Below are 21940 nucleotides of genomic sequence, written 5' to 3' on the forward strand. Positions count from 1 at the left end.
TTGAGCCCAGTGGCCAACGGGGGCCTTTCTGTGTGGAGTTTGCAGATTCTCCCTGTGTCTGTGTGGGTTTCCTCCAGGTGCTCCGGTTTCCCCCACAGTCCAAAGACGTGCAGATTAGGCTAATTGGTGGCTTATAAATTGACCGTAGGTGTGAATGTGAGTGTGAACGGTTGTTTATCTCTGTGTCAGCCCTGCGATTTACAACCTGGTGACTTGTCCAGGGTGTACCCCGCCTCTCACCCATAGTCAGCATGGATAGACTCCAGCTTGCCTGCAGCCCTGTAGAATAGGATAAGTGGCTACAGATAATGGATGGATGGATGGATGGATGGATGGATGGATGGATGGATGGATGGATAAATTGACCATAGGTGTGAAGGGTTATGTGTCTCTATGTGTCAGCCCTGCGATGATCTGGCAACTTGTCTAGGGTGTACCCTGCCTCTCGCCCATAGTCAGCTGGGCTAGACTCCAGCTTGCCTGTGACCCTGCACAGTCTAAGCGGTTATGGATAAGTCCATCCATTATCCATAACTGCTTATCCTGTGCAGGGTCACAGACAAGCTGGAGTGATGTACAACAAGACCCTGCCACACCCACAGTGGGGGAGGGTTAGGTGCCTTGCTCAAGGGCACTTCAACCATTCCTGCTGGTCTAGGAAATTGAACTGTCGACCTTTTGGTCTCAAAGCTGCTTCTCTAACCTTTAGGCCATGGCTTCCCCAAAAACAAAACAGTATAGATGGTGCACTCAGCCACATACTGTACCTTTTTGTATTTGCAAATGGAAAGAGGCTGCTCTCAGGGCCCATGATGTCTGCATGTATGTCTGCTCCTAGGATCCCAGCTGGCTGAATAATCAAGTCAAGTTTGTTTGTGTAGCGCTTTTAACAGTAGACATTATCCCAAAGCAGCTTTACAGAATCTGAATAACCCAAGACATGAGTGAATTTTATCCCTGATCTATCCCCAATGAGCAAGCCCGTGGCAATGATGGCAAGGAAAAACTCCCCCAGATGACACGAGGAAGAAACCTCGAGAGGAACCAGACCCAAAAGGGAACCAATCCTCACCTGGACAACAACAGACAACATGACTATAACATTAACAGTTTTAACATGAAGTCAGTTTTGTTGATGTTATAACTCTTCATTAATGGAAACTTGAGTGCAAAACTGTTCATGACAACCGCAGTCCCAAAGTTAGCAAGCCAACTGTAGTCCTCAGCCACAAAAGCATTACTGTAAGTGTCCAGAGTGTCTTCCAAGTGTGACTTTCAACTGTCTACATGGGGCCGTCCTTCACAGGAGCGATGTGATGAGACTCCAACCAGACACAGGGCATCAGGATGGATCAGGCAGGTCCAAGGAGCAGAAGAGGTTAGCACCTCAATCCCAAGATTGACATGTAACTCAGAGGGACACATTTCGAGGGGGAGAGATAGAGAAAACACAGGTTGTTAGGTATGCCCAATGTCACCTGAATAAGTAGGAACAGTATACATATTGCACTGAGCACAAGCAGGGATTCTGGCAACTAACTATGACAGCATCACTAAATGGAGAGAACCAGAAGGTAACAGAGGCATGAGGGAGCCCCAGGACATAAAGCAGCCAGCCACTACACTGTCAACAAACTCGAGTGAGCAAGCGAGTGGGGGACTGACAGCATCCATACATCCCAGTTTACCAAAACACTATGTCTGAGGACCCTCCAGATCTACACTTTTACTTCATCTTGTCTCGTCTCGTCTCATCTTCTTCAGCTTTATCAGGACCGGGTCACGGAGGCAGCAGTCTAAGCATGGAAGCCCAAACTTCCCTTTCCCCAGACACCTCGGCCAGCTCCTCGGGAAGAACACCGAGGCGTTCCCAGGCCAGCCAAGAGACATAGTCCCTCCAGCGTGTCCTGGGTCTTCCCTAGGGCCTCCTCCCGGGGGGACATGCCTGGAACACCTCCCCAGGGAGGCATCCAGGAGGCATCCGAAAGAGATGCCCGAGCCACCTCAGCTGATTCCTCTCGATGTGGAGGAGCAGTGGCTCTACTCCGAGCTCCTCCCAAGTGACTATGCTTCTCACCCTATCTCTCAGGGAGCGCCCAGCCACCCTGCGAAGGAAACTCATTTCGGCCGCTTGTATCCGCGATCTTGTTCTTTCGGTCATTACCCAAAGCTCATGACCATAGGTGAGAGTCGGAACATAGATCAACCAGTAAATTGAGAGCTTCGCCTTTTGGCTCACCTCCTTCTTCACCATGACAGACCGGTAAAGTGACCGCATCACTGCGGAGGCTGCACCGATCCGCCTGTCAATCTCATGCTCTATCCTTCCCTCACTCGTGAACAAGATCCCGAGATACTTAAACTCTTCCACTTGAGGCAGGACTTCTCCACCAACCTGGAGAGGGCAAGCCACCCTTTTCCGGTCGAGAACCATGGCCTCGGACTTGGAGGTGCTGATTCTCATCCCAGCCGCTTCACACTCGACTGCAAACTGCCCCAGTGCATGCTGAAGGTCCTGGTTTGAAGAAGCCAACAGGACATCATCATCCGCAAAAAGCAGAGATGAAATCCTGTGGTTCCCAAACAGGATTCCTTCCGGCCCCTGGCTGTGCCTAGAAATTCTGCCCATAAAAATTATGAACAGAACCGGTGACAAAGGGCAGCCCTGCCGGAGTCCAACATGCACTGGGAACAGGTCTGACTTACTGCCGGCAATGCGAACCAGACTCCTGCTCCGTTCGTACAGGGACCAGACAGCCCTTAGCAAAGAGCCCCGAACCCCATACTCCCGAAGCACCCCCCACAGAATACCACAGGGGACACGGTCGAATGCCTTCTCCAGATCCACACAGCACATGTGGACTGGTTGGGCAAACTCCCATGAACCCTTGAGCACCCTATGAAGGGTATAGAGCTGGTCCAGTGTTTTGCGACCAGGATGAAAACCGCATTGTTCCTCCTGGATCCGAAGTTTGACTATTGGTCAAATTCTCCTCTCCTGTACCCTGGAGTAAACCTTCCCCAGGAGGCTGAGAAGTGTGATTCCCCTATAATTGGAGCACACTCTCCGGTCCCCTTTCTTAAAAAGAGGGACCACCACCCCAGTCTACCACTCCAGAGGCACTGTCCCCGACTGCCACGCGATGTTGCAGAGGCGTGTCAACCAAGACAGCCCCACAACATCCAGAGACTTGAGATACTCAGGGCGGATCTCATCCACCCCCGGTGCCTTGCCACTGAGGAGCTTGCAAACCACCTCAGTGACTTCAGCTTGGGTAATGGATGAGTCCACCTCTGAGTCATCAGCCTCAGTCTCCTCAATGGAAGACATGATGGTGGGATTGAGGAGATTGTCAAAGTATTCCTTCCACCGCCCGACAATGTCCCCAGTTGAGGTCAACAGCTCCCCACCCGCACTGTAAACAGTGTTAGCAGAGTACTGCTTCCCCTTCCTGAGGCGCTGGACAGTTTGCCAGAATTTCTTCGAGGCCAACCGATAGTCCTTCTCCATGGCCTCCCCGAACTCCTCCCAGTTCCTAATTTTTGCCTCCGCAACTGCCCGAGCTGCAGCACGCCTGGCCTGCCGATACCCATCAGCTGCCTCAGGAGTCCCAGAGGTCAACATGGCCCGATAGGACTCCTTCTTCAGCTTGATGGCATCCCTTACTTCTGGTGTCCACCACCGGGTTCGGTGATTGCCGCCACGACAGGCACTGGAGACCTTGCGGCCACAGCTCCGAACAGCTGCATCCACAATGGAGGTAGAGAACATGGTCCACTCAGACTCAATGTCCCCTGCCTCCCTCAGAAGCTGGGAAAAGCTCTCCCGGAGGTGGGAGTTAAAGACCTCCCCAACAGAGTGCTCGGCCAGACATTCCCAGCAGACCCTCACCATACGTTTGGGCCTGCCAGGTCTGTCCAGCTTCCTCCTCCGCCAGCGGATCCAACTCGCCACCAGGCGGTGATCAGTTGACAGCTCAGCCCCTCTCTTCACCTGAGTGTCCAAGACATAGGGCCGGAGATCAGATGAAACGACAACAAAGTCTATCATTGACCTCCGACCTAAGGTGTCCTGGTGCCACGTGCACTTATGGACACCCCTATGCTCGAACATGGTGTTTGTTATGGACAAACCATGACTAGCACAGAAGTCCAATAACAAAACACCACTCGGGTTCAGATCGGGGAGGCCGTTCCTCCCAACCACGCCCCTCCAGGTGTCACTGTCATCACCCATGTAAGCATTGAAGTCCCCCAGTAGCACAATGGGGTCCCCAGTCTGAGCACCCCTCAGTACATCTCCCAGGGACTCCAAGAAGGCCGGATACTCTATACCACTATTCGGCCCGTAGGCACAAACAACAGCAAGAGCCCTCTCCCCAATCCGAAGGCACAGAGAGGCGACCCTCTTGTTCACTGGGGTAAACTCCAACACATGGTGGCTGAGCTGGGGAGCTATAAGCAAGCCCACACCAGCCCACCGCCGCTCACCATGGGAGACTCCAGAGAAGTGGAGAGTCCAGCCCCTCTTGAGGAGCTGGGTTCCAGAGCCCAAGCTGTGCGTGGAGGTGAGCCCGACTATCTCTAGCCGGTACCTCTCAACCTCCTGCACAAGCTCAGGCTCTTTCCCCCCCAGCGAAGTGACATTCCATGTCCCAACAGCTAGCCGCTGTGTCCGGGGATCAGGTCAGCGAGGCCCCTGCCTTCAACTGCCACCCAATCCACACTGCACCAGTCCCCTACTGCTACCTCTGTGGGTGGTGAACCCACAGGAGGTTGGGCCCGTGTCACCTCTTCGGGCTAAGCCCGGTCGGGCCCCATGGGCAAAGGCCCGGCCACCAAGCGCTCGCATACGAGCCCCAACCCCAGGCCTGGCTCCAGGATGGGGCTCTGGCTGTGAGATACCGGGCGACATCATGGTCCTCGATGGTTTCTCCATAAGGGTTTTGGTGAACTACTCTTGGTCTGGCCTGTCACCTAGGACCTGTCTGCCTTGGGAAACCCTGACAGGGGCATAATGCCCCCGACAACATAGCTCCTAGGATCATTCAAGCACACAAACCCCTCCACCACAATAAGGTGGCAGTTCTAGGAGGGCACTTTTACCTCATAAACACCATTAACGAAAGACTTAACTAAACAGATATGTTTTCAGCCTAAACTTAAACACGGAGACTGTGTCTGATTCCTGAACAGTACTTGCAAGGCTGTTCCATAACTGTGGGGCTAGTGGGAATAGTTGCCCCCTCCGTTTCTAATTAGTGACATATGTTCCCCCCCCCCTATCCTTTACTGCCTAGACCCACTGGCTATACAGGCAACATTTATATATAAAAACTGACGTATTGTTCTTACGATTTCCATCTTGTCATTTCCCATTCACTTTTTTCATGTCAGTCTCAACAACACAGTTCAACTAAAATATTCTAATGTATTTTTACACATATACATCATTTTATACTCATTGAATTTAGTTAATACTGGAAAAAAACAGAAAAAAGATAGTGTTGTCAGTTCATACTGTTGTCATTCCATTATAGTAACATTGGTGGCAGGATCTGTGGTCTGATTGGCATACTACATGTCAACCTTTAGTTACCCATGCCCTTATAAAATCTGTACTTTTCCCTTACATACACCTATGAACCCTTATACACAGGAAAAAAATTCCAATATATAGTCCAAAGCACCGATTGTTTTATTCCACATTATACACTCCTATTGTAATAGGCATATTTATCACACTGCATCAAGTTAAAGGGATCAAATAAGCATGTACTGAATAAAAAGAAATTTTAGATCCCAGAGAAAACAACCGAATTAAAAAGGTCTATATGTACAGTGAAGTAAACATTTAGAGAATGACTGAACTATAAACTTAATTATTTAATATACATTGTATCAGTAATACCAGAATTATTGATGTAAATTTTGCAAATAAAATATATTAATATTAAATAGTTCATAAAAATTACACAACGTTCTATTTGACAAGTGTTGACATCACCTACAATATTACATTTCACCAAAGAAAACTACTTGAAATATAACAGCAGTACTAAGTAGGTATGTTAATTAAAATAGTAGGTTACATGTAATAAATTATATATAATCATGTCAAACAGTAAATGAAGGTTAGTAAAAGTTCCATTTGAGAAAAAAGTGTTGACACTGCAAGCAGTGTTCGATCCAACTAAAGATGACTGAACCACATCTAGTATATTATGTCAACAAGGATAAGTGAAAATATTAATATGAAGTTAAATTGGAAAACTTCCCAGTAATTTATAACAATAATTTAAATCTTATTCCTTTTTGGAGTGTTCTTTGTTGTACAAAGATGTTGCAGATTTGGCACTAGCTATAATATCACTGCTTGGGTCGCAGTTGTAGCTCCTCATCACACTTCATTTTAATTTGCAGATATGCAGTTCATGTGTCTGCAGACATATTTTTTTTTCTGTCCTCAGGATGAATTTTCCTAACCAATGAAAAAGCCCTCTCACTATCTGCATTGCTATGTGGGAGGCACAGCAAAGCAGTAAAAAGTTGTTTGAGCACTGGAAACCTAGCAACACCCAGAGCAGCTTTTACATCGAAGACCTTTCCCAAATATACATCTATTATTTTCCTGGTCAATAAAAGAAAATCAGAGCAAGGTAAACGTGTAGATGGTGTTAAATTGCTTCCATCCCCGACTACACATTTTAGAGACAGGTTACCAATGGTCATTACCACCATTACTCTTCATTCAATACTTTTCCAATTTACTCATGACTGATGGTAGTAACAAGTGTTGGTCATCTGTGTCTACATATAATGTTGATCAGCAATTAAAATGTTTAGGGAAGCGAAACCAGAAATCTCCAGGTAACTACAGTTGCCATTGTATAAACGGTGAATCCCAGTATTGCCTCCTTAAATTATCATAATAATGGAGGAAGCATTCCTACATGCAAACAGTAAAAACTTAACAAATAAATAAATAAAATGCACAAATGCTTACCTGTGCAGTCTTTGAATCGGGAAACATTTTTTTCGCTAGCTGCGAAAAATGGTCTGCCACAGTCAGGGGGATGTTGTGTTCCATGAGAAATTGGCAGAACATAACTTCTGCAGCCATCACAGCAGTCTGGGCAGTCCAATCCGATGTACTTAAATGACCGAGAAAACCATGTGCAACTATAAAACCACATAAATCGAAAATAGTTCCATTTCATTGGGCATGCATGTTTGAAAAAATGAATGGTGGAACATTTTCTCGGAGCAAAGGAAAAAATCTCTGATACAAAACGTAATTTTCCCGTATAAAAATCAGTATACGCCGTATTAGCCAAAAAATTGCATTTTTCCGTGCAAAATACGGGGGAACCGTATAACTTGGCATATGGATTGGTTAGAGTGTGATTCAGGGTGGAATCTGTGGTCTCATTGGTTAGATTGTGATTCAGGGTGAGGTCTGTGGTCTGCTTGGTTAGAGTGTGATTCAGGGTGGGATCTGTGGTCTCATTGGTTAGAGTGTGATTCAGGGTGGAATCTGTGGTCTCATTGGTTAGAGTGTGATTCAGGGTGAAATCTGTGGTCTGATTGGTTAGAGTGTGATTCAGGGTGCAATCTGTGGTCTGATTGGTTAGAGTGTGATTCAGGGTGCAATCTGTGGTCTGATTGGTTAGAGTGTGATTCAGGGTGCAATCTGTGGTCTGATTGGTTAGAGTGTGATTCAGGGTGCGATCTGTGGTCTCATTGGTTAGAGTGTGATTCAGGGTGGAATCTGTGGTCTGATTGGTTAGAGTGTGATTCAGGGTGAAATCTGTGGTCTGATTGGTTAGAGTGTGATTCAGGGTGCAATCTGTGGTCTGATTGGTTAGAGTGTGATTCAGGGTGCGATCTGTGGTCTCATTGGTTAGAGTGTGATTCAGGGTGGAATCTGTGGTCTGATTGGTTAGAGTGTGATTCAGGGTGAAATCTGTGGTCTGATTGGTTAGAGTGTGATTCAGGGTGCAATCTGTGGTCTGATTGGTTAGAGTGTGATTCAGGGTGCAATCTGTGGTCTGATTGGTTAGAGTGTGATTCAGGGTGCAATCTGTGGTCTGATTGGTTAGAGTGTGATTCAGGGTGCAATCTGTGGTCTGATTGGTTAGAGTGTGATTCAGGGTGCAATCTGTGGTCTGATTGGTTAGAGTGTGATTCAGGGTGCGATCTGTGGTCTCATTGGTTAGAGTGTGATTCAGGGTGAAATCTGTGGTCTGATTGGTTAGAGTGTGATTCAGGGTGCAATCTGTGGTCTGATTGGTTAGAGTGTGATTCAGGGTGCAATCTGTGGTCTGATTGGTTAGTGTGTGATTCAGGGTGCGATCTGTGGTCTCATTGGTTAGAGTGTGATTCAGGGTGGAATCTGTGGTCTGATTGGTTAGAGTGTGATTCAGGGTGAAATCTGTGGTCTGATTGGTTAGAGTGTGATTCAGGTTGCGATCTGTGGTCTGATTGGTTAGAGTGTGATTCAGGGTGTGATCTGTGGTCTGATTGGTTAGAGTGTGATTCAGGGTGAAATCTGTGGTCTGATTGGTTAGAGTGTGATTCAGGGTGCAATCTGTGGTCTGATTGGTTAGAGTGTGATTCAGGGTGCGATCTGTGGTCTCATTGGTTAGAGTGTGATTCAGGGTGGAATCTGTGATCTGATTGGTTAGAGTGTGATTCAGGTTGCGATCTGTGGTCTGATTGGTTAGAGTGTGATTCAGGGTGGAATCTGTGGTCTGATTGGTTAGAGTGTGATTCAGGGTGCAATCTGTGGTCTGATTGGTTAGAGTGTGATTCAGGGTGCGATCTGTGGTCTGATTGGTTAGAGTGTGATTCAGGGTGCGATCTGTGGTCTCATTGGTTAGAGTGTGATTCAGGGTGGAATCTGTGGTCTGATTGGTTAGAGTGTGATTCAGGGTGCAATCTGTGGTCTGATTGGTTAGAGTGTGATTCAGGGTGCGATCTGTGGTCTCATTGGTTAGAGTGTGATTCAGGGTGAAATCTGTGGTCTGATTGGTTAGAGTGTGATTCAGGTTGCGATCTGTGGTCTGATTGGTTAGAGTGTGATTCAGGGTGAAATCTGTGGTCTGCTTGGTTAGAGTGTGATTCAGGGTGCGATCTGTGGTCTGACTATTCACTCATTCTTTCTGTACTGTACTCAGGTTGTGTTGATTTAGATTTGTGTAGGAACTGCTGTGTGATTTATGTATTTATTTGTAATGTAAATATTTGTATTGTTTCTGCAGTTCCTGCTCCTGTAACCGAGCTAAAACTGGAGAATGACGGCAGTGAGGACTCATTAAACGCCTCCTGGACTCCTGCAGAAGGAGAAGTGGATGAATATGTGATCTTCTTAACTTCCTCTTCCTCCTCCACTGAACAGGAAGCTGTGCTCCTCCCCAACACGTCCCACTGGCTCTTCAGGAGACTGACACCTGGACGGGCCTATCAGGTGTCAGTGAGGACTAAGAGTGGAGAACTCAGCACTGAGGCTAAAGCTTCAGGTAGAACAGGTGAGTGTAAGCCCCACCCACTGCTGTCACCATAGCCAATGAGCAGGGAGTATAGGAGCTTACAATACAGCAGAGAGTACTACAGGTGTGAATTTTCACTCCTGTCCCTTCCCAATCCCATGACAGAAAACAAATCCTGTCCCATTCTGTCCTGTAAGAATGAGTCCCATCCCATCACATCCCCCTGTTTTAATGACTAGCATTATGTTCAAATTAAAGAAAATATTGTTTATTCATTGGTGGCATGGTGTTGTAGTGGTTAACACTGTCAACTCACCACAAGAAGGTTCTGGGTTTGAGCCCAGTGGCCAACGGGGGCCATTCTGTGTGGAGTTTGCATATTCTCCCTGTGTCTGTGTGGGTTTCCTCCAGGTGCTCCGGTTTCCCCCACAGTCCAAAGACGTGCAGATTAGGCTAATTGGTGGCTTATAAATTGACCGTAGGTGTGAATGTAAGTGTGAATGGTTGTTTATCTCTGCGTCAGCTGTGCAATAACCTGGTGACTTGTCCAGAGTGTACCCCGCCTCTCACCCATAGTCAGCAGGCATAGACTCCAGCTTGCCTGTGACCCTGTAGAATAGGATAAGTGGCTACAGATAATGGATGGATGGATAAATTGACCATAAGTGTGAATGGTTATGTGTCTCTATGTGTCAGCCCTGCAATGATCTGGCAACTTGTCTAGGGTGTACGCTGCCTCTCGCCCATAGTCAGCTGGGCTAGACTCCAGTTTGCCTGCGACCCTGCACAGTCTAAGCGGTTATGGATAAATCCATCCATTATCCATAACTGCTTATCCTGTGCAGGGTCACAGACAAGCTGGAGTGATGTACAACAAGACCCTGCCACACCCACAGTGGGGGAGGGTTAGGTGCCTTGCTCAAGGGCACTTCAACCATTCCTGCTGGTCTAGGAAATTGAACTGTCGACCTTTTGGTCTCAAAGCTGCTTCTCTAACCTTTAGGCCATGGCTTCCCCAAAAACAAAACAGTATAGATGGTGCACTCAGCCACATACTGTACCTTTTTGTATTTGCAAATGGAAAGAGGCTGCTCTAAGGGCCCATGATGTCTGCATGTATGTCTGCTCCTAGGATCCCAGCTGGCTGAATAATCAAGTCAAGTTTGTTTGTGTAGCGCTTTTAACAATAGACATTATCCCAAAGCAGCTTTACAGACTCTGAATAACCCAAGACATGAGTGAATTTTATCCCTGATCTATCCCCAATGAGCAAGCCCGTGGCGATGATGGCAAGGAAAAACTCCCCCAGATGACACGAGGAAGAAACCTCGAGAGGAACCAGACCCAAAAGGGAACCAATCCTCACCTGGACAACAACAGACAACATGACTATAACATTAACAGTTTTAACATGAAGTCAGTTTCGTTGATGTTATAACTCTTCATTAATGGAAACTTGAGTGCAAAACTGTTCATGACAACCGCAGTCCCAAAGTTAGCAAGCCAACTGTAGTCCTCAGCCATAAAAGCATTACTGTAAGAGTCCAGAGTGTCTTCCAAGTGTGACTTTCAACTGTCTACATGGGGCCGTCCTCCACAGGAGCGATGTGACGAGACTCCAACCAGACACAGGGCATCAGGATGGATCAGGCAGGTCTGAGGACCAGAAGAGGACAGCACCTCAATCCCAAGATTGACATGTAACTCAGAGGGACACATTTGGGGGAGGGGGAAGAGAGAAAACACAGGTTGTTGGGTATGCCCAATGTCACCTGAATAAGTAGGAACAGTATTTGCACTGAGTACAAGCAGGGACTCCGGCAAAACTAACAATGACAGCATAACTAAAAGGAGAGAACCAGAAGGTAACACAGGCATGAGGGAGCCCCGGGACATAAAGCAGCAGACACTACACAACAAACTCGAGTGAGCAAGCAAGTGGGGACTGACAGCATCCATACATCCCAGTTTACCAAAACACTCTGTCTGAGGATCCTCCAGATCTACTCCTTTACCTCATAAACACCATTAACACAAGGCTTGACTAAACAGATCTGTTTTCAGCCGAGACTTAAACACTAGGACTGTGTCTGATTCCCGAACAGTACTTGCAAGGCTGTTCCATAACTGTGGGGCTAGTGGGAATAGTTGCCCCCTCCGATTCTAATTAGTGACATATGTTCTCCCCCCCCCCCCATCCTTTACTGCCTAGACCCACTGGCTATACAGGCAACATTTATATATAAAAACTGACGTATTGTTCTTACGGTTTCCGTCTTGTCATTTCCCATTCACTTTTTTCATGTCAGTCTCAACAACACGGTTCAAATAAAATATTCTAATGTATTTTTACATATATACATCATTTTATACTCACTGAATTTAGTTAATACTAGAAAAAAACAGAAAAAAGATAGTGCTGTCAGTTCATACTGTTGTCATTACATTATAGTAACATTGGTGGCAGGATCTGTGGTCTGATTGACATACATGTCAACCTTTAGTTACCCATGCCCTTATAAAATCTGTACTTTTCCCTTACATACACCCATGAACCCTTATACACGGGAAAAAATTCCAATATATAGTCCAAAGCACTGATTGTTTTATTCCACATTATACACTCCTATTGTATTAGGCATATTTATCACACTGCATCAAGTTAAAGGGATCAAATAAGCATGTACTGAATAAAAAGAAATTTTAGATCCCAGAGAAAACAACCGAATTAAAAATGACTATATTAGATTAGGGATAAAATTAGCTCATGTTTTAAGTCGTTCAAATTCTGTAAAGCTGCTTTGCGACAATGTTTATTGTTAAAAGCACCATACAAATAAACTTGATTTGATTTGATTATATGTACAGTCAAGTAAACTATTAGAGAATGACTGAACTATAAACTTAATTAATATACATTGTATCAGTAATACCAGAATTATCTATGTAAATTTTGCAAATAAAATATATTAATATTAGGGGGATGTCATGGCTCAGATGGCTAAGGCACCATACCATAAATCCGGGGACCCGGGTTTGATTCCGACCCGAGGTCATTTCCCGATCTCTCCCCGTCTCTCTTTCCTGCTCATTTCCTGTCTCTCTACACTGTCCTATCTATTAAAAAAAAAAGTTAAAAAAAAAATATATATATATATATATATTAATATTAAATAGTTCATAAAAATGACACAATTTATTTACACAAATAAATAAATAAATAAATAAAACACATGCTTACCTGTGCAGTCTTTAAATCGGGAAACATTTTTTTCACTAGCTGCGAAAAATGGTCTGCCACAGTCGGGGAGATGTTGTGTTCCACGAGAAATAGGCAGAACATAACTTCTGCACCAATGAGACCATAGATTCCACCCTGATGATTCAGGGTGGAATCTGTGGTCTGCTTGGTTAGAGTGTGATTCAGGGTGGAATCTGTGGTCTGCTTGGTTAGAGTGTGATTCAGGGTGGAATCTGTGGTCTGCTTGGTTAGAGTGTGATTCAGGGTGGAATCTGTGGTCTGCTTGGTTAGAGTGTGATTCAGCGTGGAATCTGTGGTCTGCTTGGTTAGAGTGTGATTCAGGGTGGGATCTGTGGTCTGCTTGGTTAGTGTGTGATTCAGGGTGGAATCTGTGGTCTCATTGCTTAGAGTGTGATTCAGGGTGAGGTTTGTGGTCTCATTGGTTAGAGTGTGATTCAGGGTGGAATCTGTCGTCTGCTTGGTTAGAGTGTGATTCAGGGTGGAATCTGTGTTCTGACTGGTTAGAGTGTGATTCAGGGTGGAATCTGTGGTCTGCTTGGTTAGAGTGTGATTCAGGGTGGAATCTGTGGTCTGCTTGGTTAGAGTGTGATTCAGCGTGGAATCTGTGGTCTGCTTGGTTAGAGTGTGATTCAGGGCGGGATCTGTGGTCTGCTTGGTTAGTGTGTGATTCAGGGTGGAATCTGTGGTCTCATTGCTTAGAGTGTGATTCAGGGTGAGGTTTGTGGTCTCATTGGTTAGAGTGTGATTCAGGGTGGAATCTGTGGTCTGCTTGGTTAGAGTGTGATTCAGGGTGTGATCTGTGGTCTCATTGGTTAGAGTGTGATTCAGGGTGGAATCTGTGGTCTCATTGGTTAGAGTGTGATTCAGGGTGAGGTTTGTGGTCTCATTGGTTAGAGTGTGCTTCAGGGTGGAATCTGTGGTCTGCTTGGTTAGGGTGTGATTCAGGGTGTGATCTGTGGTCTGCTTGGTTAGAGTGTGATTCAGGGTGGAATCTGTGGTCTCATTGGTTAGAGTGTGATTCAGGGTGGGATCTGTGGTCTGATTGGTTAGAGTGTGATTCAGGGTGGGATCTGTGGTCTGCTTGGTTAGAGTGTGATTCAGGGTGGAATCTGTGGTCTGCTTGGTTAGAGTGTGATTCAGGGTGGAATCTGTGGTCTGCTTGGTTAGAGTGTGATTCAGCGTGGAATCTGTGGTCTGCTTGGTTAGAGTGTGATTCAGGGTGGGATCTGTGGTCTGCTTGGTTAGTGTGTGATTCAGGGTGGAATCTGTGGTCTCATTGCTTAGAGTGTGATTCAGGGTGAGGTTTGTGGTCTCATTGGTTAGAGTGTGATTCAGGGTGGAATCTGTCGTCTGCTTGGTTAGAGTGTGATTCAGGGTGGAATCTGTGTTCTGACTGGTTAGAGTGTGATTCAGGGTGGAATCTGTGGTCTGCTTGGTTAGAGTGTGATTCAGGGTGGAATCTGTGGTCTGCTTGGTTAGAGTGTGATTCAGCGTGGAATCTGTGGTCTGCTTGGTTAGAGTGTGATTCAGGGCGGGATCTGTGGTCTGCTTGGTTAGTGTGTGATTCAGGGTGGAATCTGTGGTCTCATTGCTTAGAGTGTGATTCAGGGTGAGGTTTGTGGTCTCATTGGTTAGAGTGTGATTCAGGGTGGAATCTGTGGTCTGCTTGGTTAGAGTGTGATTCAGGGTGTGATCTGTGGTCTCATTGGTTAGAGTGTGATTCAGGGTGGAATCTGTGGTCTCATTGGTTAGAGTGTGATTCAGGGTGAGGTTTGTGGTCTCATTGGTTAGAGTGTGCTTCAGGGTGGAATCTGTGGTCTGCTTGGTTAGGGTGTGATTCAGGGTGTGATCTGTGGTCTGCTTGGTTAGAGTGTGATTCAGGGTGGAATCTGTGGTCTCATTGGTTAGAGTGTGATTCAGGGTGGGATCTGTGGTCTGATTGGTTAGAGTGTGATTCAGGGTGGGATCTGTGGTCTGCTTGGTTAGAGTGTGATTCAGGGTGGAATCTGTGTTCTCATTGGTTAGAGTGTGATTCAGGGTGTAATCTTGGTCTCATTGGTTAGAGTGTGGTTCAGGGTGGAATCTGTGGTCTCATTGGTTAGAGTGTGATTCAGGGTGAGGTCTGTGGTCTGCTTGGTTAGAGACTGATTCAGGGTGGAATCTCTGGTCTCATTGGTTAGAGTGTGATTCAGGGTGGAATCTGTGGTCTCATTGGTTAGAGTGTGATTCAGGGTGGAATCTGTGGTCTCATTGGTTAGAGTGTGATTCAGGGTGAGGTCTGTGGTCTGATTGGTTAGAGTGTGATTCAGGGTGGAATCTCTGGTCTCATTGGTTAGAGTGTGATTCAGGGTGGAATCTGTGGTCTCATTGGTTAGAGTGTGATTCAGGGTGGAATCTGTGGTCTCATTGGTTAGAGTGTGATTCAGGGTGAGGTCTGTGGTCTGCTTGGTTAGAGACTGATTCAGGGTGGAATCTCTGGTCTCATTGGTTAGAGTGTGATTCAGGGTGGAATCTGTGGTCTGCTTGGTTAGAGTGTGATTCAGGGTGGAATCTGTGGTCTCATTGGTTAGAGTGTGATTCAGGGTGGAATCTGTGGTCTCATTGGTTAGAGTGTGATTCAGGGTGAGGTCTGTGGTCTGCTTGGTTAGAGACTGATTCAGGGTGGAATCTCTGGTCTCATTGGTTAGAGTGTGATTCAGGGTGGAATCTGTGGTCTGCTTGGTTAGAGTGTGATTCAGGGTGGAATCTGTGGTCTCATTGGTTAGAGTGTGATTCAGGGTGGAATCTGTGGTCTCATTGGTTAGAGTGTGATTCAGGGTGAGGTCTGTGGTCTCATTGGTTAGAGTGATTCAGGGTGGAATCTGTGGTCTCATTGGTTAGAGTGTGATTGAGGGTGCGATCTGTGGTCTGATTGGTTAGTGTGATTCAGGGTGGAATCTGTGGTCTCATTGGTTAGAGTGTGATTCAGGGTGGAATCTGTGGTCTCATTGGTTAGAGTGTGATTCAGGGTGAGGTCTGTGGTCTGCTTGGTTAGAGACTGATTCAGGGTGGAATCTCTGGTCTCATTGGTTAGAGTGTGATTCAGGGTGGAATCTGTGGTCTGCTTGGTTAGAGTGTGATTCAGGGTGGAATCTGTGGTCTCATTGGTTAGAGTGTGATTCAGGGTGGAATCTGTGGTCTCATTGGTTAGAGTGTGATTCAGGGTGAGGTCTGTGGTCTGCTTGGTTAGAGACTGATTCAGGGTGGAATCTCTGGTCTCATTGGTTAGAGTGTGATTCAGGGTGGAATCTGTGGTCTGCTTGGTTAGAGTGTGATTCAGGGTGGAATCTGTGGTCTCATTGGTTAGAGTGTGATTCAGGGTGGAATCTGTGGTCTCATTGGTTAGAGTGTGATTCAGGGTGAGGTCTGTGGTCTCATTGGTTAGAGTGATTCAGGGTGGAATCTGTGGTCTCATTGGTTAGAGTGTGATTGAGGGTGCGATCTGTGGTCTGATTGGTTAGTGTGATTCAGGCTGGAATCTGTGGTCTCATTGGTTAGAGTGCGATTCAGGGTGCGATCTGTGTTCTGATTGGTTAGAGTGTGAGTCAGGATGCGATCTGTGGTCTGACTATTCACTCATTCTTTCTGTACTGTACTCAGGTTGTGTAGATTTAGATTTGTGTAGGAACTGCTGTGTGATTTTTTATGAATTTGTAATGTAAATATTTATGTTGTTTCTGCAGTTCCTGCTCCTGTAACCAAGCTAAAATTGGACAACGATGGCAGTGAGGACTCATTAAACACCTCCTGGACTCCTGCAGAAGGAGAAGTGGATGAATATGTGATCTCCTTAACTTCCTCTTCCTCCTCCACTGAACAGGAAGCTTTGCTCCTCCCCAACATGTCCCACTGGCTCTTCAGGAGACTGACACCTGGACGGGCCTATCAGGTGTCAGTGAGGACTAAGAGTGGAGAACTCAGCACTGAGACTACAGCTGCAGGTCGAACAGGTGAGTGTAAGCCCCACCCACTGCTGTCACCATAGCCCATGAGGGGAGAGGACAGGAACTTATAACACTGTGCTTTAGTGGTCTGATTAGTTGCTCTCCCTCTGTCTCTTCTCAACTCATGTGCAGCTGGTGAGGTGTATGTCAGTGCCTCTTCATGATTTAAGAATAATTTTAATATTAAAACATGCTGATACATTTTTATCAGCCACTCCCTCTGATGTCATCACAGCCAATGATGGGATGGGAAAGGAACTTACAACCTGTGCTTCAGTGTCCTGATTGGTTGGTTGATTTGTGTCTGTCTCTCTGCTTAGTTCCTGCGAGGCCGATGTGGTGTATCTTAATGCCTCTCGGTGACCCGGTGTCTCTTCGGCTGTCCTGGTCACCCGCTGTAGGACAGTGGGACTATTACAAAGTGCAGCTGCTCAATGCCTCATTTGTAATACTAAACCAAATAAACCGAGCGTGTTTATGTGTTTTGGTATGTTTTTGTACTTTTTCGTGTTTCTTTCTGCACTAGTCTCAGTCAGAAGTGTGCACCTTGGGATGTCCTACTCGTGAGACTGTGCATTTGTATTTTTCTCTTTTTCTTTCTGGGGCTAGTTAAATCAGCACCAGCGGACTCTTTCAGCCACGGCTCCATTGTTTACACTCGGGAGCAGCTGTTAGCACTGCGCAATACCAAGGTACTCCCCACGGAAAGACCAGTGATCCCTGCAGAATTAAGGAGAAGGAGTAGGGGATGCAGAGCTGGAATGAAGTGCCGGGAGAAGAAAAGACAGTATAAACCATGTATACTGTCTGTCATCATGGGAAATGTAAGATCTCTCCCTAATAAAATGGATGAGCTAACGGCGCTAACCAGGCTGCAGAGGGAGTACCGGGAGTTTAGCCTTATATGCTTCACAGAGACTTGGCTGAATGAACTCTCACTGGACTCACACATCACTTTGGACGGATTTCAACTCGTGAGAGCGGACAGGAAAGCCAAGGAGAGCGGTAAGAGGAAAGGAGGGGGTATAGCGATGTTTGTTTGTGAATGACAGATGGTGTAACCCGGGGCACATCAGGGTAAAGGAGCAGTATTGCTGTAAAAACATTGAACTGCTAGTGGTTAGCATTCGGCCATATTACCTCCCGAGGGAATTCTCGCATGTTATCGCGATAACTGTGTACATCCCCCCAGCGGCCGATGCTGCTGCAGCCTGTGAGCTCTTACACACTACAGTGTCAAAGCTTCAGACATCGCACCCCCAGTCCCTGCTACTAATCTCCGGTGACTTCAATCATGCTTCCCTGTCCTCCATTCTCCCAACCTTCACTCAGTATGTGAAATGCCACACCAAAGACAAGAGAACTTTGGATTTAATGTATGTGAACACCAAGGACGCATATAGTTCATCACCCCTCCCCCCGCTGGGCCATTCTGACCAAAATCTGGTTCACTTGTGCCCTACATACATACCTATGGTGAATAAACAACCACCCACCAAGAGGTATGTAAGGAGCTGGTCTGAGGAGACCAGTATGGCACTGAGGGACTGCTTTGACACCACGGACTGGGATGTGTTGTGTGAACCTCATGGGGATAACATTGATAGCCTGACAACCTGCATCACGGATTACATTAATTTCTGTGTTGAAAACACTGTACCAGTCAGGAAGGTACGGCGTTTTCCCAACAATAAACCCTGGGTGACCTCTGAATTAAAAGCCCTGTTAAACAAGAAGAAGAGGGTTTTTAAATCTGGCAACAAGGAGGAGATGAGGAGAGTGCAGAGGGAGCTGAAGAGGGGGATAAGGAGAGGCAAGGACAGCTACAGGACAGCTGGAGGAGCACCTCAAGGGGAGCAACACCGGAGAGGTATGGAGAGGCCTGAAAACCATCTCTGGCCACACAAAGGACAGTGGGAGGGGCCCTGTATCTGGGGGCCAAGACTGGGCAAATGAATTGAATCTCTTTTTCAACAGATTTGACTGTGCCACCCCACCCTCCCCCACTCACCATAGTCCTGACCGGTCTGTGATATTACTCCACCACCCCAATCTCTCCCCTCATAATACCTCCGACACCAACAGCTCCCTCCTCACACCACATCACTCCCCTCCGATCCTTGCCAGACCAATCTACACACTCCACCCCCGACCTCACTCTACAGGACTCACACCTCGGCTACACCCCTTGCCTCTCCATAACAGCTGATCAGGTGTTGAAGGAGCTGAGGAGGATCAAGACAAGGAAAGCTGCTGGCCCTGATGGTATCAACTCCAGACTGCTTAAGGACTGTGCAGATCAGCTCTGTGGGATTCTTCTGTACATTTTCAACCTGAGCCTCAGTCTGGAGAACGTTCCACTTCTGTGGAAAACATCATGTGTGGTTCCAGTTCCCAAGACTGCGCACCCCAGGGAGCTCAATCACTTTCGGCCAGTAGCTTTAACGTCTCACCTAATCTTCTTGTGGATAACATTGTGATTGAGGATGCCATTTTTTCTGATCATAAACCTATTATGTTTAATGTTAGTTTATCAAATGCTCTGCAAACTGCCAAAATTCAAGGTCGTCACTCTCACCACATTAACACTCAAACTGCATCCCAGTTTTCAGACAGTTTCATTAGTAACTCTGTTGCAGCTACCATTGCAACAGCGGCATCATCATCTTCTGGGCCAGATGAATTAGTCAGTCTTTTTCAATCTTCTTGCTCTTCCATACTTAACTCTGTAGCTCCTCTCACGTTCACCTGCCCCAAGCTAAAGTCTCAATATTGGTTGGACGAGGCCACCCGCTCGCTCAGGCAAGCCTGCCGTAAAGCTGAAAGGAAATGGAAAAAGGACCATCTCACTGTTCCCTTTGAAATTTTCCAATCAACTTTAGCTTCCTTCCAGACAGCAGCTAAAAAAGCCAGAACTAAGCACCTCTCTGACTTAATTAGTACACACTCCAACAGACCCAATATTCTGTTTAGCACTATTAACTCTTTTCTTAACCCTCCTAACTCTCCAGTTGCTGACGTATCCACTGAGACCTGTGAAAAAATTCTTAAGTTTTTCACTGATAAAATAGAGAACATCAGATCAGTGTTTACGCCTTCCTTATCAACTGCTCTACCTGTTCACTCTCGTGCACTAGCTATTTCTACTCTTAATCAATTTCAGCCCATCTCTCTCAGTGAATTGCGGGAACTAGTTTTACATATGAAACCCACTGGATCCCCCTATGATGCTATTCCTTCCTGTATCATAAAGGATGTTTTTGATGCTGTTGGGCCATCGATTCAAATAATTCTAAATTCATGTCTCACATCTGGTACTGTCCCTACCTTTTTTAAGCATGCAGTCGTCCAACCCCTGCTTAAAAAACCCAACCTCGATGCCCAATGTTTGCAAAATTATTGCCCCATCTCCAAGCTCCCTTTTTTTCAAAAGTTCTAGAAAAAGCTATACTGTCACAGTTGATTCCTTTTCTGACCACCTGTAACATACTTGAACCTTTTCAGTCAGGATTCAGATCCCTTCACAGCACTGAAACAGCCCTGCTTAAAGTAACTAATGATCTGCTCCTCACTTTAGATTCTGGTGATAATGCCATTTTGGTTTTACTCGACCTTAGCGCTGCGTTTGACACTGTTGACCACAACATCCTCCTCAGCTGTCTAGACCAGCAAGTGGGCATCAGGGACACTGCTCTTCACTGGTTCAGGTCCTACCTTAAACATAGGACCTTCTCTGTTTCCATTGGCCATTTCTCCTCATCAACTGCCTCTGTCTCCTATGGGGTCCCCCAGGGGTCCATCTTAGGTCCCATGCTTTTCAGTCTCTACATGCTCCCACTTGGTGACATCATTAGAAAGCACAATATTTCCTTTCACCTTTATGCAGATGACTCTCAATTGTATTTGCCCTTAAAATCTAGGGACTCCATCCAATCTCTCCTTGTCTGTCTTGAAGACATCAGAAATTGGATGGCTAACAACCTCCTCCAGCTAAATGGTGACAAGACTAAAGTCATTATTTTTGGTCCCTCCAAGGCAAGATGCACTACAGTGAATGATTTAGGTCACCTCACTCCTCATGTCACACCCTCTGCTAAAAACCTGGGTGTCTTCCTTGACTCCGATCTCTGTTTTGACAAACAGATTAGCACTGTGGTCAAAAATAGTTTTTACCAACTCAGAGTGATTTCCTGCCTCAAATCCTTCCTATCTCATAACAATCTTGAAATAGTCATCCATGCTTTTATCACATCACGATTGGATTACTGCAATTCCCTTTATCTTGGCCTCCCTCAAACCTCACTTAGACATTTACAGCTGGTCCAAAACGCAGCTGCACATCTTTTAACTGGCACCAGGAGACGTGAGCACATCACTCCCATTCTGGCCTCCTTGCACTGGCTCCCAGTCTTTTTCAGAATACAATTTAAAGTCTTATTATTTGTTTTTAAAGCACTCAGTGGGCTGGCCCCAGCCTACATCAATGACCTTTTACAGCCCCACTCAGTCCGAAGGTCTCCAAGATCCTCTAACACAGGGCTTCTTCATGTACCTCGCTCGCAGCTGAAGGAGAGAGGTGACAGAGCTTTTTCTGTTGCTGCTCCACGTCTCTGGAATCAGCTTCCACCGGACATCAGATCTGCTCCCTCCATCTCTGCCTTTAAATCTAGGCTAAAAACCCATCTCTACTCCTTGGCCTTTCCCTAACCATCAGCTTATTGTTATTGTTGTTATTATTATAGTTTTATTTATTTCTTTTTTATTTTCTTTTGATAATTTGTCTTTTAATACTGACTCTGTACAGCACTTTGGTCAGTGTATGCTGTGTTTAAATGTGCTATACAAATTAAACTTACTTACTTACTTACTTACCTAATGAAGATCATGGAGAGGATTGTTCTCTCCCACCTCTGACACCTGGTGAACAGCGAGATGGACCCCCTGCAGTTCGCATATCGACCGGGCATTGGTGTGGATGACGCTGTCATTTACCTGCTACACCGGTCACTTTTGCACCTGGAGGGCACTGGGAGCACTGTGAGAATCATGTTCTTTGACTTCTCCAGTGCTTTCAACACAATCCAGCCATCACTGCTTAAGGGGAAGCTGGAGGGAGCTGGTGTTGGCTGCCACCTGGCTGGATGGATCATCAACTACCTCATTAACAGACCGCAGTATGTGAGGCTCCGCGACTGTGTGTCTGA

General features: G+C 46.3%; 1 protein-coding gene across 4 annotated transcripts in view; it reads left to right on the forward strand.

The window, feature by feature from the left end:
• Window positions 1-21940, forward strand: part of LOC132891078 (receptor-type tyrosine-protein phosphatase beta-like) — a 193786-nt gene that overhangs the window by 60086 nt on the left and 111760 nt on the right. For all 4 annotated transcript variants that reach the window (XM_060928562.1, XM_060928560.1, XM_060928561.1 and 1 more), the window contains 2 exons: window positions 9264-9530; window positions 16476-16742. In XM_060928562.1, the coding sequence (XP_060784545.1) occupies window positions 9264-9530; window positions 16476-16742 (534 nt within the window). The remainder of the gene's footprint in view (window positions 1-9263; window positions 9531-16475; window positions 16743-21940) is intronic.

This window comes from Neoarius graeffei, chromosome 8, assembly GCF_027579695.1.
Source record: "Neoarius graeffei isolate fNeoGra1 chromosome 8, fNeoGra1.pri, whole genome shotgun sequence".
NCBI lineage: Eukaryota > Metazoa > Chordata > Actinopteri > Siluriformes > Ariidae > Neoarius > Neoarius graeffei.